At 38.7% G+C, this 16369-nt stretch overlaps 1 protein-coding gene across 1 annotated transcript in view; it reads left to right on the top strand.

The window, feature by feature from the left end:
- The window catches only part of TMEM164 (transmembrane protein 164), a 16074-nt gene extending 10680 nt beyond the window's left edge, over window positions 1-5394 (top strand). The window contains exons 2-6 of the mRNA XM_053472650.1: window positions 1165-1214; window positions 2360-2426; window positions 3059-3137; window positions 4707-4807; window positions 5045-5394. Of these exons, the coding sequence (XP_053328625.1) occupies window positions 1165-1214; window positions 2360-2426; window positions 3059-3137; window positions 4707-4807; window positions 5045-5251 (504 nt within the window). The 3' untranslated portion in view covers window positions 5252-5394. The remainder of the gene's footprint in view (window positions 1-1164; window positions 1215-2359; window positions 2427-3058; window positions 3138-4706; window positions 4808-5044) is intronic.
- Window positions 5395-16369: the final 10975 nt, after the last annotated feature.

Raw genomic sequence — 16369 nt, 5'->3', positions numbered from 1 at the left:
CAGGTCCCATCTCATATGCCTGTAACTGAAAGGTAGTGAATGGAACATCTTTGAGAGCATTTCCGCTAAAGCATTCTTTGTGTTTTAGCCTGAGACGTACTGTAATTAAAAGATAATCATCGCTCAGAGTGCCGCAAGCTGGAACTTCCAGTTTCCCCAGCCATTGTACAAAAGGCATCAGTACCTATTTGTTTTTCTTTCCGAGCTCGGGGCAGTTGGTAAGTGTATAATAACTGCCACATGATCTGCGTTTCCGTCCTGTGCTTTGTGTGGGGCCAGGGCAGGCCCAAGATATGATTTTGTGGGAGGTTATTTGGGTGGTGGACAGGGGGTAGTGGCGGTAGGGTGGGCATGGTCACCTGGCTGGAGAAAGTAGAAAGGAACCCAGAGACTTCAGGTGAAACCCGAAGAGTTCCAGGCCATGTGTTTTACCTTGTTTTATAGTATCACAGCTTTTGTAATAATTGATGCTTTGGTAATAAGAATGGGAATTTTAGAGGCACATTTCGAACACATCTAACTAATCAATGCACTTGAAGGCAATTATATCTACTATTTATCTTTTCTTTGTTAGATGAGGGAACCAATTTACCTTTGCAGGTTCCAATACACACAGTGCTTTGATAAATGCATCATATGAAGGCTGTGCACAGTATAAATGGGATGCTTGGGATGATTGGTAATGCTTTGTAACCGACCCATTGAACATTAGCACGGAGAGGGGCGGATCGGCCAAAAGTGCAATTAGCCCTAAGAAAGGCTATTGTATGATGCAAAAAGTAGAGGACTTAGCAGTGGCCTGTCCATCCAAAGCTCTGCTTACTTCCTTGCCTATTTTTACTCATGATGGCTCATTTTATGCTTATGTTGGGGGTTTGTGAGAGCTGTCAGTAGGGTTATAGCTTCAACACCCTCATGTTACTGTTCATTATGATGGGCCAACATTGGTAGGTTCCTCAACCAAGGAATGTTGAAGTGTCCTGCAATAAAGCATAATTTAATGGGTGAGGAGACCTTGGGGAAATATTACAGATTTCAAGAGCCAATCTATTCCTGTGTAAAGAAAGACAGATGAAAGATGTTACAATTTTTTTTTTATAATGTTATAGTAATTTGGACTGCAACAAATGATTGTATGACTTTGTTTCTTTTATTGTGTTGCAGATCTTCCTCCTGGCCTGTCCACCCTGCAAACTGGCTACAGTAGTGTTCAGGTGGGTGTGCGATTAATAATATTTCACACATTATGCAGACCACAGGCATGTTGAACGGCAACAAAGACGCATATTTCCAAAGCTGGTTTGTTTATATTGTAGTCTTTCTGAATATTTATGGCACTACATGGAAACTCAGTTTTTGATTCTGGATTTCAGAGCGCATGGCCATGTTTTCGGGGCCACGCAGCCAGGAACATACTCAACGTTCTGCTCTGATATCACGATACTTACACACGTTTAGTTTGCCCATGTCTCACTACTCTAGCTCATGTGGTTTTACCGCATTAATATGGATGGTATATTTAAGTATGTCTATAGATTATGAATTGCCATAGAGCCTTACTATATTACTCACAATTAACCCCTTTTTTCAAGAGTCCTGAAAAGAGGGGGGTGTGTATTATTATTATACTAGAGTACAAATTTGTTTATGCTATGAGCAATTATGTAGCATTAACCTCTTCAATGCTGTGAATGAGATATTGAAGGGGTTAATGCTTGTCTTCTGTCCCAGCATGCTTGTGCATTGAAGAATCTTCAGCAGCTCGGTTGCTGTCAGTTACACTCTGCAGCATCTGCGAGAGTCAGAGTGAGAGTGGGGTCATCCAGGTCATAAGTATAAAACAAACAAACAAAAAAACAAAAAAAAACAAAAAAAAACCCACATTACTAATAGAATTAATTTGATCACAAATCTGATTACTGTCTGAATGCTGATTAGTGACATTTTAGGTCACTATTGATCAGATTTACCAATTAATGTCAGTGTCCTTTACTCGTAACTTAGAAGGGATCCGATGGTCATAGATTTTTTCTTTTTTTTTTCTTACATAATAAATTGCTGTCTGATAAATGGCTCTTTAGGTCACTGATTATTGATCGGTTTCACTAACCTGTTATGTGTATGTTATACACAAGTACTTAATTTATTCCTACAAAAATACAGATGCGTATTATACCCAAGGCTGTATAGTAATGCTAAACACTGTGAAGGCGACACATTTTTAATTCTTGATTTTTTTTTTTGCTGTTATTTTCATTAGGGCAATTTTAAGTGTATCTTGGCATATTTCAGGCAGCGTATGTAACATTTACTGCGTTCTGTATAAACATTGGATTTTTTCCTTTTCTATTTCTGGAAGGTTACAGATGCATATGCTGAATGGCGCTCTTCTTGCACTGCTGTTCCCTGTGCTGAATACACGACTGGTATGTCTGTCCTGATGCAAATGTCTCTGTGATAATAAACATGGATTAACAGAATGCTCCCTTTCCTCCCTTTTATTACGCTGACATCTCATCTTGTTTTCTTCTAGTAATGGCCTCCGATTTTATTTGTCTCATTCAGATTAGCTGCATAGCAGAGGTATATATTAGTAGTCTCTCCCTTCAATGAGAGCTAAGGGACATTGGGGTTTATTTATAAACGGCAATTTTGGTGCAAAAACATAAAACCGAATGTATCAGTATAACAACCAATCCAACAGCCCTATCAACAGGCACGCACCATTGGTTGCTATGGTGATAAGACCACTTTCAAATATCACAGAATAAATAGGCCTGTATGTGCCATCATTCTAGAAGCCCGTTTGTGTGCTGCACCTTGGCAGTAAGGGTGATCATTTAGTGATTTATTTTTTTGTCCCTTTTACCTGCTCAGTTTCCTTGCTTTGTATTAATAGCTGGAACTGATATGAAGAAGCTAACTTAGCCATGAAAACCTTGACTGCTTTTCAGTGTGTAGTCTGTTTTTAATTGCTGTTTTGTTTGGCATGTTACTTCTTTTGGATTATATATGATAGGATGTAAAGAGAGCCTTTTTTTTTTTTTTATCTCGACAGCTCCCCTTCGAGGTTGAGGTGTACTACATTCAGCACATCATGCTATATGTTGTTCCCATCTATTTGCTGCGGCAAGGAGGTATGGCCTGTCTGTTCATTAATATACAGTTACTGTATATGTTTACTGTTATAATGCTGAATAATAGCGACTGACACTGAAGGTGAGGTTCTACTGTATATCATCCCTATATGCATTATATGTTACATTTAGTATGTGTTGGGGACCGGTATATCTGAGGCTAGCTGACAGAGGCGGGTTGAAGGTTCTGGTAGATAATCCATTCTCCCCAAATTCTCCCCACTATGTGGCCCTCTTATTGCAAAGTAAACACGATGTGGCATTTGATGATAGCGTGGCATGTTGTACCATAATGTGAACGACCGTTGTAATAACACAATGTACATGATCGTATGTTTGGAGACGTAATCACTGTAGGTGGACCCTGGGATTAATACGTCTAGTGCTCTTGGTAGTGCTTTCACTTGTGGCAAATTCCTATTGTCTTTTTTTCAGTTACTAATAGCAACAGTAAAATTATACACATGGCTCAGTGGTCGGTTAGTAACCATAGGAGGCAGACAGCATTGTACTAAGCGTCTGTAAGCATTTAACGTATTTCAAATAATAGAATTTCAATCCAGAATAAAGATTTTATACAGCCTTGTTTGATGTGCAATTTTTTGTTGTTGTAAGCACATCCTGGCAGCTACAGTATTGACAATTTTAGAGTGTTTAAACATTGATTATTCAAGATACCAAAAGCTGAAGATCACAGAGCTCTATTTAGATGCAATACAAGCTCTGTTGCGATGACATGATTAATCACACATAGAGGTAGCCTCTCACAACTTGGTTTGCTGATGAAAGATAAAAGCAGCGCATACATGTGAATGCGTTGTGCTGGTTAAGTAGCCACTGGTTGTAGGTGCACTGCTGCCACCTAGTGTTGTATTTAGTGAAGTGACTTAAGCTTTCCTGCATTATGATGTGGCTCTACAATTTACAAGTAGGCTCAGTGATCTGGCTTGTATGAGAAGAGAGACAATTATGTAGACAGAGGCCTGCAGAGCGTGGAAACATGTTTCAGTTTAACTAAATTCATATACCGAGAGGATAGTGCTGTACCCTTTTTTTTATATTAAAGTATAAATGTATTAATAAACGGCTCAGGTGGTACAGGGGAGCTGAGGTCTTTCTTCCACAGTGACATGAACGAGAACATACTGTATGTCCGTTTAGGAAACAAGTAATTTCAACCTTAAATTGATAGTTATGTAAAATGTTTCAAAGATCAGGCGGTACGTGGTGGCTTTACGAGCCAGAAATGTTAACGCTGAATAATCTGTAAATCCGTGTACATGTCACATGCTGAGAAGTCTGTGTCATGGGGTGAAGGTCCATGAACTTGCCACCAAGTGAAGTTTGTAAACCAAGAAAGGATGGGTTCATCTTGAATGTCAGCATTCACCCCATCCCTTCTTGATGGATTTCCTTTCCTATATTTGAACTTTAAATAACAAGTCACATGGTAGTTTGACTAACATGTAATTTCCTTTTTAATACAGCTTATTGATTTAAAAGCGTGTCTTTTTTTATTTTTAGCAGCAGTGTTAACCCGTTATGTTATTTTTATTAATTTTGTCCTAGGTGTTTACTCACCAGAACCTCTGTCTAATTTCTGGTGGGCCATATTGGCTACAGGACTCATGTTTTTCTACCACTTCAGCCTGCTGCAGATTCTTGGCTTGGTGAGTACAATCTGGAGTTGTGGACGTCTTGTTCTAGCTGTTGTAGTCGATACTGAAATATCTCCCTGAATTGTAAATGATCCATTGTATTTATTATGTAAATAAGGGTGCTCACCACTTTGTGGCTTTCCGCAAATTAATTCATAAATGTTCTACCATGTGTAGAGCTTTTTCAATTCGTATTGTAGGGGAGATGAAAGGGTTACAGAATATATGTATCTCTGTTTTTCGTTTCAGATCACTGAGGTCAATCTGAATAACATGTTATGCCCAGCCGTGTCTGACCCTTTCTATGGACCTTGGTATCGTATCTGGGCTTCGGGGCATCAAACTATCATGACCATGATCCATGGAAAACTTATCGTCTTCCTCTTTTCCTCCGGCCTTCCAGGCTGCCGGTTCCTTATGGATTTTATACGCTTGCCAGGGAAAAAAGTGGACTGAGCGATGAGGAGTTTTTATTTTATCCGGCCCTTAAACGACCTACATGCCAGATGTTTAGGTTCTCTTTTGTGTAAAGTTAAACAGTGTTAATATCTTCCATTGGCATAAAACAAGTGACCTTAGAGGAAAAGGCCAATTTACCATTTAAAAAAAAAAAAACAATTAACCATCCTATTAGAAACTACATTGCCGGCAAAATGCTGATGTAGATATGTTACACAAAAAAATCCGCTGAAAAATAACAGTAAAAAAAAAAATATAGTGCAGGTGAGGAGACCTACACCAGCTGATTAAGTATCATAGTGAGATGTAACAATAGGTAGGTAATGCATTCTTATAAAGTGGTGGTAACACTTAATTACTTAATTACTTCTTCTTTAAAAGGAGAAGACAAGTGAAAAATGCTGCTCGGCTACTTACCCGGCAGCAGTCGTCTGTCAGGAGCAGTGGGTCTCTTCACGTGCACGTTCATCCATGCGTGCTCACTGACACACAGCAGGGTCCAGGATTAAACCCCGTGGACTTCATAGTACCACCGGCACAATGTCCAGCTAGACAGGTCGAGGTGCCAAGATCAGCAACACACTGCCTTGCGCGGGACGCTGGGGGGGAGGGCATTTATCTTAACGTAGGACATTTGACTGCTCTTTTAAAATAAAGTTTTAGTTCACGTGTCCACTTAGGGATAAAAGCAAGTGTTTGTAGCTTTTTGCACAAAACAGAGTGCACAAACCAATATAAGGGAGTATGTCTTCCCAGTGGATGCACAGACTGTGGTGCTTTTATATAAATAGGTTTTTTTTTATGTAAATCTTTTTAAAAGCACTTGCCTGATTTTATATGATTCATTTGATATAAAGGTCACGCAAGTGCCATTTCATGTTATAAACAGCTGGTGTATGAATCCATCTCAAGTACATAATAATGGCTTTTTATTATATTCTATACATGACTAATTTTTGCCATTGTGAAAATGATTCTATTTCCGTATTAAAAAAAAAAAGTAGTAATTTATCTAAAAATAAAATAACATGCTACATTTAATGTTTTGTAAAATTGCGTTGGGGTATAAAACTCCTGCTAGTAAAGAGCTGATGATTAGTTAAACCAGCTTTTTTGTACATTCTCAATATTATGGAAAATGTCAAATCAATCTAAACCTATCATTTTTCATCTAGCCGTTTTTATGTCTTGTATTTCTCTTTTTATGCCAGTGAAGACTTGTTTCAAGGATTTTGCCTTTTTGCCAAAATACACCAGGTATGGAAAATCCCTCTGGAGCAGCCTTGGCATATTGCAAGCCAAGGGAATCTAGTTAAGGGATCCCCTCTAAAGTCCTAGAGTTGGTCAGTGAAAGCTCGCCAACGGATTTCAGATTACAAACCCGGCAATCATTACAGGATACAGAAATGCTTCTTTGGTTGCCCTGTTAAACTTGCCGTTGGCACCTGCAGAGATTACATAAACATTCAATGCCTGCGAGCATGATTTGGTATAGGGACAGGGCTTCCGCAATACTCCAAATCTGGCATCGTTCCCTAAACAGATTATTTGTTATAAACTCCCCCTGCTAAATCGGCTACTAATGGTAGCATTGAGGTGCACTGATCTCACCTTGTTGGTTAACGTGTCATCACAGCGCAGGTATCTGTGTTTAGTCCCTTACCCATCGGTGCCGTCCTCGCTAAAGAGCATCATCTTTTTGTGGTTCCGTAGATGAAGAGGGTAACTTTAGGGTTACATGTGAACATCTCCTTATTGGACACATGCACCGGCTATCCTTTCAGAATGTATCCTAACTCCTGTGATGCCTTCAAAGAAGAAGGATCCTGAATCCAACATTCCTTATCTCCTCTCAGTTATTACCATGTACACTGTAATGCTTGTTACAAAGAATACCTTCTATGAGTATATGTTACATGTATGAAGAAGACATGTTTATCATATAGACCAATGCATATGTAGAGTGCCAGGTTCGGAGCTAGGCACATCTCAGGCAAATATCATGTATTTGGTGCAGTGGGGGGCAGAAGGGAAGGGGGGGCACATTTTAACTCCATGCCATTCCCTGCCCAATTTATGCTTATGCCCCATTCTACAACGCCTCTGAAAATTTCACCCCTCGGCAAAGGGGTTGCAGTTTTCTGTCTGTCTGGTCCCATATATATATTTGCATTAATGTTAGTACTTGAGTTGGTTTCTTACTGCACCAAATGACCTTTCGTTGTTCTATGGTATCCTTTGTCAGGGTAGACGAGGTAGGTTTTACCAATGAAACCCATAGAGAAGGATTATCTGTGTTTTATCCGATCCAGCAGGATGTGATATTTTCCATATATAACATATCTTTGTTATTTCTGCTTCTAAAAGCTTGTGGTTAGGTGTTCCTGTTGTGTAAATGAATATACAATATATGTTTGTATTGAAGAAGCTCCAACAAACCGTTCCATTTGTTTCAGTAGACATACATTGCAGGGTTTTCTTGTCTAAAGTTAATTCTTTCACACTTATAGTATATAAACTCTTTGGTAAAATGAAAATGATTTGAAATAACAGTATTTACAGTAAATGTCACCTTGAATACTTGATACCCCGGAATGGGATATGTTCATACTTGAGCACTTCAGGGTAGACTACCACAACGTCTCCCTCTAATGGGGAGGTGGCTGATGGGGCAGAGCTGGTTGTTTGTGGCAGGGCTAGCCTAAGACTGAGTAGGCAGAGAGTTGAAGGGGAAGTGGGCAACCCTTTCGCTGTTACCCTGTCCAGAGAAAGATGAAGGTGTCCTGGAGACTCCAAGACTAAGCTTGTTTTTTCTTAGAAGCCATACAGCATGGCCCCTTTTTCTGTAAGTGATCGAGACCTTGGCTCTATAATGTGGTCTAACAAGTAATGGATGCAATATGGTGCCAAAGCTAAACTGTAAACCCATAGCTGGAGAACCGATTGATCTACACCATTCCCTTCTACACAGTATTTAGTCAAGGAAGTAAAAGGTAAGTTTTATGGTTAGGAGGAGTAATTCTAGGCAAAATACTAAATGTTTTTGCAACCAGCATAAGAGTGATCACTGTGGTTATTGCTCAATAAGTCTACCCCTCAGTTGCTCTTAACAAATGTTCTAGAAAAAAAACGTTCTGCTAAACCTTTTTATAATGTGTATACTGGCACAAAGTTTTTATGTGAAATTGCCTTATTTTAGAAGTATTCTTTTATCCAAGGGAATTTGTGGGCACAGTGTTAATATATTAATAAATAACCGGAAAGGGCCAGGGAAAGAGGATCTGCTCAGTTTATGACACGGAGAGGAGATAGAACAGGAACGGCTATAAGCAATTCTCCATATAATGCTTTTCAGGTCCTAAAAATATTTCTAAATCGTGTTTCCGAATGTGCACTGGTGATTTTTTTTTTTTTGTTAAAGTGCATACATATCGGTAACTGAACATTTGTGTTCAAAGAACTTTTCCCTTAAAACTGTGCCTGCTGGCAAGCTGTCGCTTATTCTAGAGGGTCTATTCACTAAAGAGGCATTTTACAGGAGAACATTGTAACTTGTGGAAATCACTATACATTATGAAGAAGTAGGTTCTCCTAATAAGCATTTTAATAAGCTTCCCCACATTACCATTCAGTAGGCAGGGTCACCTACTAACAGAACTGGGGATTGTCCTTTATAATGTACAAGGATATCCACAAGCTGAAATATTAAACTATCCAGCAAACTTTAATGAACAGATCCCTTGGATTTTAATCCTGCTCCATAGCACATGAGCAGTAGTGATTCACACAGAAACGGTTCCGGAATGAGGTCATCAACCACCATTGCACACAAATTGTAAACTCAGAAGTGTGCTGTTGCATCATCTATGTGGCAGCCAAAATCCTTAGAATTAATGCACACTGGAGCCAATACTCTGTTTTTGTCTTATTGTGTCTCAAAAAATGTTGCTGTGTCTGAATGCAATCAGAATTATATCTTAGATTTTAAGCCTATTCTTTTTGTATGTAGACATTATTTAAATATAGTGCTGTTTACTGGGTGGTATATGAGAAGTATTTTAATTGTTTTTACTGTCCTTTCAATGTGCAATGTTTTTGGTAACATTTGAAAATAAATTGTTTGTGGACCAAATCTACTTTCTTTAAGTGTTCATGCCACACGGATACCATATAGAACACATATTGTATAGTAAGATCCAAAATCCACCACGTACATGCTAAAGAAGAATTGATCATTTATGAGCCGATCATTTGCAGCCACTTGCACAAAGAGTAGAGCTGTAGTTAGTAATAGGGCTATAACTATTGTAATATATACATATGTGTGTGTATATATATATATATATATATATATATATATATATATATATATATATATATAATTATACATGTGTACACATGCTACTGGTCAAATTTTTAGAAGATACACATTTTTCCAGTTTTTATTGAAATTTACGCAGTTCGTCTGGTGAATAATCGGAAATGGTAAGTGGTAAACTGCAAGAGGTAAAAGAAAGTTTTAGGTTAACAAAAATTTAAAAATAATGTACATTTAAGACTTACACGAAAAGGCCTATTCAGGGAAGATGTAATGGGTTAACAGCTTAGTTCTTCTGCAGCAATGTAAATAAATGAAGCTTTGAAAGTTTACCTAACAATGCCTACAGGGGTCCCAACTTTTGTTGATCACCTGCAAGCTCTCTGTCTGTATAAAAGCAGTGTTGGAATAAAGTGTTACTACACCCTCTTAAGCAATATGTGGGCAGTAATGTGCAGTAGTGTATTGCTCACAAAATGGTAAAAAGGACAATTAAACTAAAACAGACCATTATAACCCTTGATATGCAAGTCTTTCCTTTAGAGAAATTGGAAAGAAAGCCAGGGTGTCAGTGAGTAGAGTTTCCTACACCAGCAAAAGGCATCTGGAAACTGGTGGAAAGTCTGACAGAAAGAGGTCTGGCAGATCCAAAGCCATAACAGAATCAGATGACAACCGCTTCAAGCTCAGCTTAACACCGATCAAAGTAAGAAAGTCTCAGTTTCAACTGTGAGGAGGAGTATTTGAGCTGCAGGTTTGAATGGTCTAGTGGCAGTAAGAAAGCCATTGCTAAGATGACATAATAAGAAAGAGGCTTGCCCGGGGCCATGAATCACCGCCAGTGGACAACCGATAAATAATAAATAAAGTTTGAGAACTTTGGTTCATCACGCAGGGTTTTTGTACGCCCTCGAGTAGGCAAAAGGATGGTTCCTCGTTGTGTTACAGACAGTCGAACATGGAAGAAGTGTGATGATCTGGGGCTCTTTGGCTAGAGTCGGCGACTTGCACAGAGTGAGTGGCACCCTAAACCAATACCACAGCATTTTGCAGTACCATGCAATACCCTCTGTTACACTACTACAGCAAGATAATGACCCAAAACGTACCTTCAGGCTGTGTCAGAACTACCTTAGAAGGAAAGAACAAGACAGTAGGCTTCAAATCATAGCATGGCCAGCACAGTCACCAAACTTAAATCGTGCTGGTTTGGGACAAACTGGACAGAAGGGTCAAAGCAAAGCAACCGACCAGCGCAACACACTTCTGCAACAGCGTTGGGAAGAACTTTCCACAACTAAAATCAAATATGGTTCTGAAAGAATGCCACGAGCCGTTATATCTGTGGCTACATTTTGTCAAGGAAAAGGACAATTTTGTTCTATGCTTTATTTTCAGAGTACTTAAACTGTGTAAACTTCAATAAAAACTGGAAAAATGGGGGTGTTCGCAACCTTTCAGCCAGTAGGGTATATATAAAATTTCTACAAGGTTACAATTCTTCCTACATGCCTGCTGATCAAAAAACAGGTTTGACCAGGCAAACACTTGCCAGAATTAGGGTACTTTGACACTATTGGCAGGTTGAAGGGTATCTGAATTCTCAATATTCAGAGAGCCAGGGTCCAAACTTTTTTAATCCCTAACCATCCTAATTCCACTTTGACAACTGTGTGTTATGTATATAGCTGGCACTAAGCTTTAAATAGCACTTATAGGATTTACAGAATGCATATCATACACAAGACTAACTTTCTGGGTCATAGTTAGTAGTTAAAGATGGCCCTGGTTAAGCTGAAGTTGCCAGATCAGGGTTGGTGAGTGAAGATGGTATACTTTCTAAATGTCCCTAGGTGAACCTACAATTCCGCTGAATGAAATGCTGTGAGCAGCTTCCCCCCCACCACTGGGATAAGACAGGCGTCTGGACGTTAAGTCCCAAACCTACAGTTCCCGTGAATATGCCATCTTGTTCCTTTAGTCTTAAAGACAACGACCTTGCTTGTAAAACTCATGTTCCAATGCTGCTCATGATTTAAGTTGTATTTAACTACTTTAACTATGACAACATTGCCCATATTAAACAAACAGCTCAATCACTGTTAACTTGCAGAAAATTATTGGAGTTGTAGCTTGGCAAAGCTCACATGGAGGCAAAGACAATGAGTCCATGGGCAGACGACGTGCCGAGTGGATCTTACCTGCTGCCAAATTCTGTTTGGACCAGAATACATTGCGCTGTTTCAAAGTTAAACGCAATATTTTATTTTAATTAAAAGAAAATACAGAACAGCCATTAGTCTTTTCCAGATTTTATTGGGTAATTTAAAAGGTAACAATAGTGTTAAAACTACTACAATATCTTTCCACAGCCATAGCTCACAGACCCACAAATAACCTTCTATATATATATAGTTTTTTTTTGCCTTTGCCATTTTTACCTTTTTTTTTTTTAGCCTTACCTATCATAATAAAATGCCCGTTTTAACAGTTTCTTCACACTAATAGCAAATATATGTGGAAGGGGAGAAGGAAGGATCTAGTATTAATGGAAAGGAGGTGGGGGTGGTATATGTCCTTTATTTCCATAATCAAGTTAAGCGAAATAAGCGAGGCTGATGTCGGCTACGCCAGGTAGCTTCGCACCCCCTCCTTTGTATAGTCCGTAACCGCTGAAGACACCAGTGACACTGCTCTGCAATGCCATCTGCCGCTCTCCAGCCTAAAGAGAGTATTCACCATTGCTTATCTTCAAGCTGGTGATGTTTCAAAGCAATCTTGTTCTGTAACATATAAAAACACTAACTTAGAAACTAGATCCCATTCTGTTTGAAAAAAAGAATCAACTTTGATATACAAAAACAGTCATTTTATGTTTTATACAAAAGTTTCAAACGTAAATTCATTTTCTCAGTGCGTTTATCAACCAGCGTTGTTACTGGATCCAGCGCAAAATATTAAAGTACTTTTTATTCCGGAACAGTAATAATAATAAAAAAAAAGTTAACACAACTTTATAGAAATAATCATTGCTGGTCTTAAGAATGAATGTAACATGAAACCCTTAAAATCTTAGAGGCACAAAATAGGGTTTCTTTAAGAAACAAATAGGGCAGGGGGGGAAAAAAAAGTTCAGTTTATTTAAACAGAGGATACATTTTCTTCCAGTCTCCTCGAATAAACTTGATTTAATAAACACTAGAAACAAAAAAAATGTTAGAAACTGTACAAAAATAATAAGAAATGGAGTTTAACATATAATCCTGCAGGATAGTTTGATAGAACAGAAAGGCTTTTCAGGAGCAGCATTAGAGTATGGCTAGAGGTTTCTTTGGTTTGGTCTAACATACAGGAGATAAAATCTTATCTCGGACAGATTTGTTTTGAACTTTTAAGAAACCTGCACACAAGAGGTAAAAAGCATGTTATACAAGTGAGATGTGATGCAACTTATTCTACTCTGAATCCGAAGGTAGTACCAGTACACGGGCTGTAGAGTAATACCGCCCATAACAAATGCTATTTGGAGGAAATTTGGGGCAATCTGATCGACCCCAACAGAAAGTACTGGTTTGGCAGATTGATTTGAGGACTCGCCACAAACAGAAGCATGATGAAAGCAGTCACTGCTAAAAACGTGGCTTTACCCTTCTGGGCTCTCTGACCAAACAGCTTGGAGAACACAGACCCCTTTATCAAACACGCACATATAAACCACCTCTCGGCCAGACTGGCTCGCAACATGTGAAGCACGTTCGCCTTTTTGTTCTTATAGGGCCAACAACAAATTAAAACGCTTACTTCCAAGTTAATATTTAGCCTGCTTTCCTCGTATTGTCCACCGGTATTATAACAACCATCGCTCAACCGGGCTAGTGACTTACGTAAGCGTCAAGTTATATGCATCACATAGGCTTTGTGCTTCTAATTGCCGCTGAATGTGTTTGGCTTAACTTCTAACGAGGAACTATACAATCTGCGATCACGTTGGAATTTTGGAAGGTGGATTACAGGGCAGAAAGGTAAATCAGGTTTCATGTACTAGCAAACTAGATTAACTTTCAAGAGTAAATTTAATACGAGTTTAGGGAGAAGCATAAGACGTCTTGAATCAAATTTACTGCTGTCACCTTTAGCCCCTTTAGAGTTCAGGCAGGAAAGATAATATAAGTGGGAAGCCATTATTAAAATTCTTCAGCTCTGTTCTCTGCAATGTGGATTAACGTGTAATAATACAAAACATTCTAGCTGCTGGGAGAACATTTGCACGGCTTCCAGAGAAGCGGACAACCTCCGCCGCTGCGGTCTTCCCAAGACCAAGCAGGAGGGAAGCTTCTGGAAACCAAGCAAAGCCCTAATTATAAAGATACTACAGGCAAGCAAAATCAGGAAAATCATGCAAAGGGAGCAAATATTAAAACCTCACTAAACAAATACAAATTGAATCCTACCGCTTGGCCGAGTCTGACCCTAATAAAATACACAATGATTTGTCCATTCACAAAGCCTTTAATTTGAGCACTTCATTTTCAGAGAAATAAAATCTTTCAGTCAACTTTATTTAAAATAGTTATTGCAACCAGAAATAGAAATCAAAAAGTTAAATAAAAAAAGTTAACCCATTTGCTGCCACACCACATCACAATCCAGCAATGCACTAGGGAGGGCGAACTCGTAGCTATTACCAAATAGAGGCTCGTCAGCATCGCCCGGCAAGGGACAATCACATAGCCAATTTAATGAACCCATTAACAGTTAACAATGAACATGGATTTAAAAGAGGAGAAAATGTATTTAAAAAAAAAGTGAAAAAACCCAACATTGCTAATGATAAAAACACAGGAGCTGAGAGACTGTTTTAGTCTTAAATGGGCTGGGTGTAACACGGGACTACGGTAATGTCTACGTTGCTGCAGATTAAATCACGGTACGATCACATTTGTATAACAGCCTTTTAAACTACGTTTTATGTCACTAAAATAAATCAAATGTTAAAATATAAGTTGCCCTCTTAGAAAGAACATTTGGAACTGCCATAGTCATATATATACACATCACAGACACTCTGAAGTGTTCGGTGAGGATTTTCATTATAATGCCACCCCACTTCCCAAACCGGGCATGCAATTTAAAGTCAAATTTTGGAATTTTTACTACTGATGAATACTCCAGTATTGTCCCTCATTAAGGAACACCTTTTATTTCAACATTAGCTGCCCTTTAATAGCTACTAAAAGACAATGCCTTTTGCACTAAGCTGGATACAAAAGGGCACACAAACAATCCTTTTGTTGTTTTTTTTTTTGTTCTCCCCCAAGCCATGCTGGGAAGTATTGCTGACCTTGAACTATCAAAACCTGCAGGATTGGCATTTCATCAATTATTACAATGGTAAGAAACATCTGTATAACATCTGCATATATCGAGTATTAGTAAAAATCTGATATGATCTTGAGTTGGCATGACCAGTCACAGGACCCTGTGCAAGAATGATTAGCACCTTTAAATACATAGAGTATAAAAAAAGAAAAGAAATATTAAAGTTCATTCTGAAGAATGAACATTTGCAACTGGGCAGACAAGGTCAAAATTTGCGCTGCACCAGTATTGCTAAAAAATTCTTTTTTTTTTGTTGTTGTTTTTTTCTTTGCAGCAGCATAAATCATGAGTCTTGTGCTCACCTAAGTTAATGAATAAAATATACAAATTAACCAAAACTGTGCGACATTATAATAGGTTACAAGATGCGAGGAAATGATGGTGCTTGGATGCCAATAACCAGAGCATGTTGGGACACAGATAAACTGCATTCACAGTGTGTGGCTTGGCTGCTGATTACCAAGAACCTTACAATCTGCCAGCTTCAAAGCTATAGTGGGGGTCCACGGGAGTAACAAATAACAGGCATCCAAACAAAAACCCTTTCACTGGCAATAGGCGTCACCCCTCTTTCCATTTAATGATTATATGGCTGAAAGAACTGTACGAACCTTATCTGTAAACAAAAAACCAACACTACCGCAAAAGATTAAAGGGATTAAAAGCATTGTTTTGTTGCGTTGTAGTACGTCAACAGACATCCAAAAGAATCCACGCCAGACTACCAAGATCTTCTACAGTTGGATGATGGAGAGTGATTTAAGCAGCTACTAGACATTTTACTTACTTATTTTGCCTTTCGCTATCCCTTCATTTACAAAAACATTTTGCCAAGAGATGGCCTGCGACTCAACCTTTAGCCCCCCCCGGGACTGAAAGACCGATGCAGCACCTGTGAAAGCACTTAGGGCGACGGCAGAATGAAAACATTGTACATGCCTGAGAGATCGGTAAAGCTATGAAGTGCTAATGGCACTTGAGGGTAACATCAAGAAAAGAATCAGAAACAAAAGTCATGTCAAAGCAATCCTTCTTACATGGCACAGCTATTATTAAAAGAAACAGAAAGGGACACGAGTCTAAAACCTGTTGCATCGGAGACTCGGTTAAGAGCTTACACACTGGGTCTCAGAGCTTTGTCTTACTGTCGGCAAGTAAATGCTCTTTATTCAGGTGCTGTGTTCAGGTCTATTTATTTGAGCATAATTTATGAATAAAGACAGATACGTAGAACTATGTGCTCAGATCTTGGTAAGATTGGGTTGGGTATCTTAAAAGCTCTTGTAGTATAACACTGCCAGGCAACACTGAGGTAGGATTTAAAAAGTAATTTAGCCGGTACACAACACTAATGCCATTTTACTCTTTCTAAATGGCTTCTATTTGCAAAGATCATACATCATTTTTTTGTGTGTAGA

This window comes from Spea bombifrons, chromosome 8 (assembly GCF_027358695.1).
Source record: "Spea bombifrons isolate aSpeBom1 chromosome 8, aSpeBom1.2.pri, whole genome shotgun sequence".
In the NCBI taxonomy this organism is placed as follows: domain Eukaryota; kingdom Metazoa; phylum Chordata; class Amphibia; order Anura; family Pelobatidae; genus Spea; species Spea bombifrons.
Note: the sequence above shows the minus strand (reverse complement) of the source record. Positions and strands in the feature narration are given on the sequence as shown.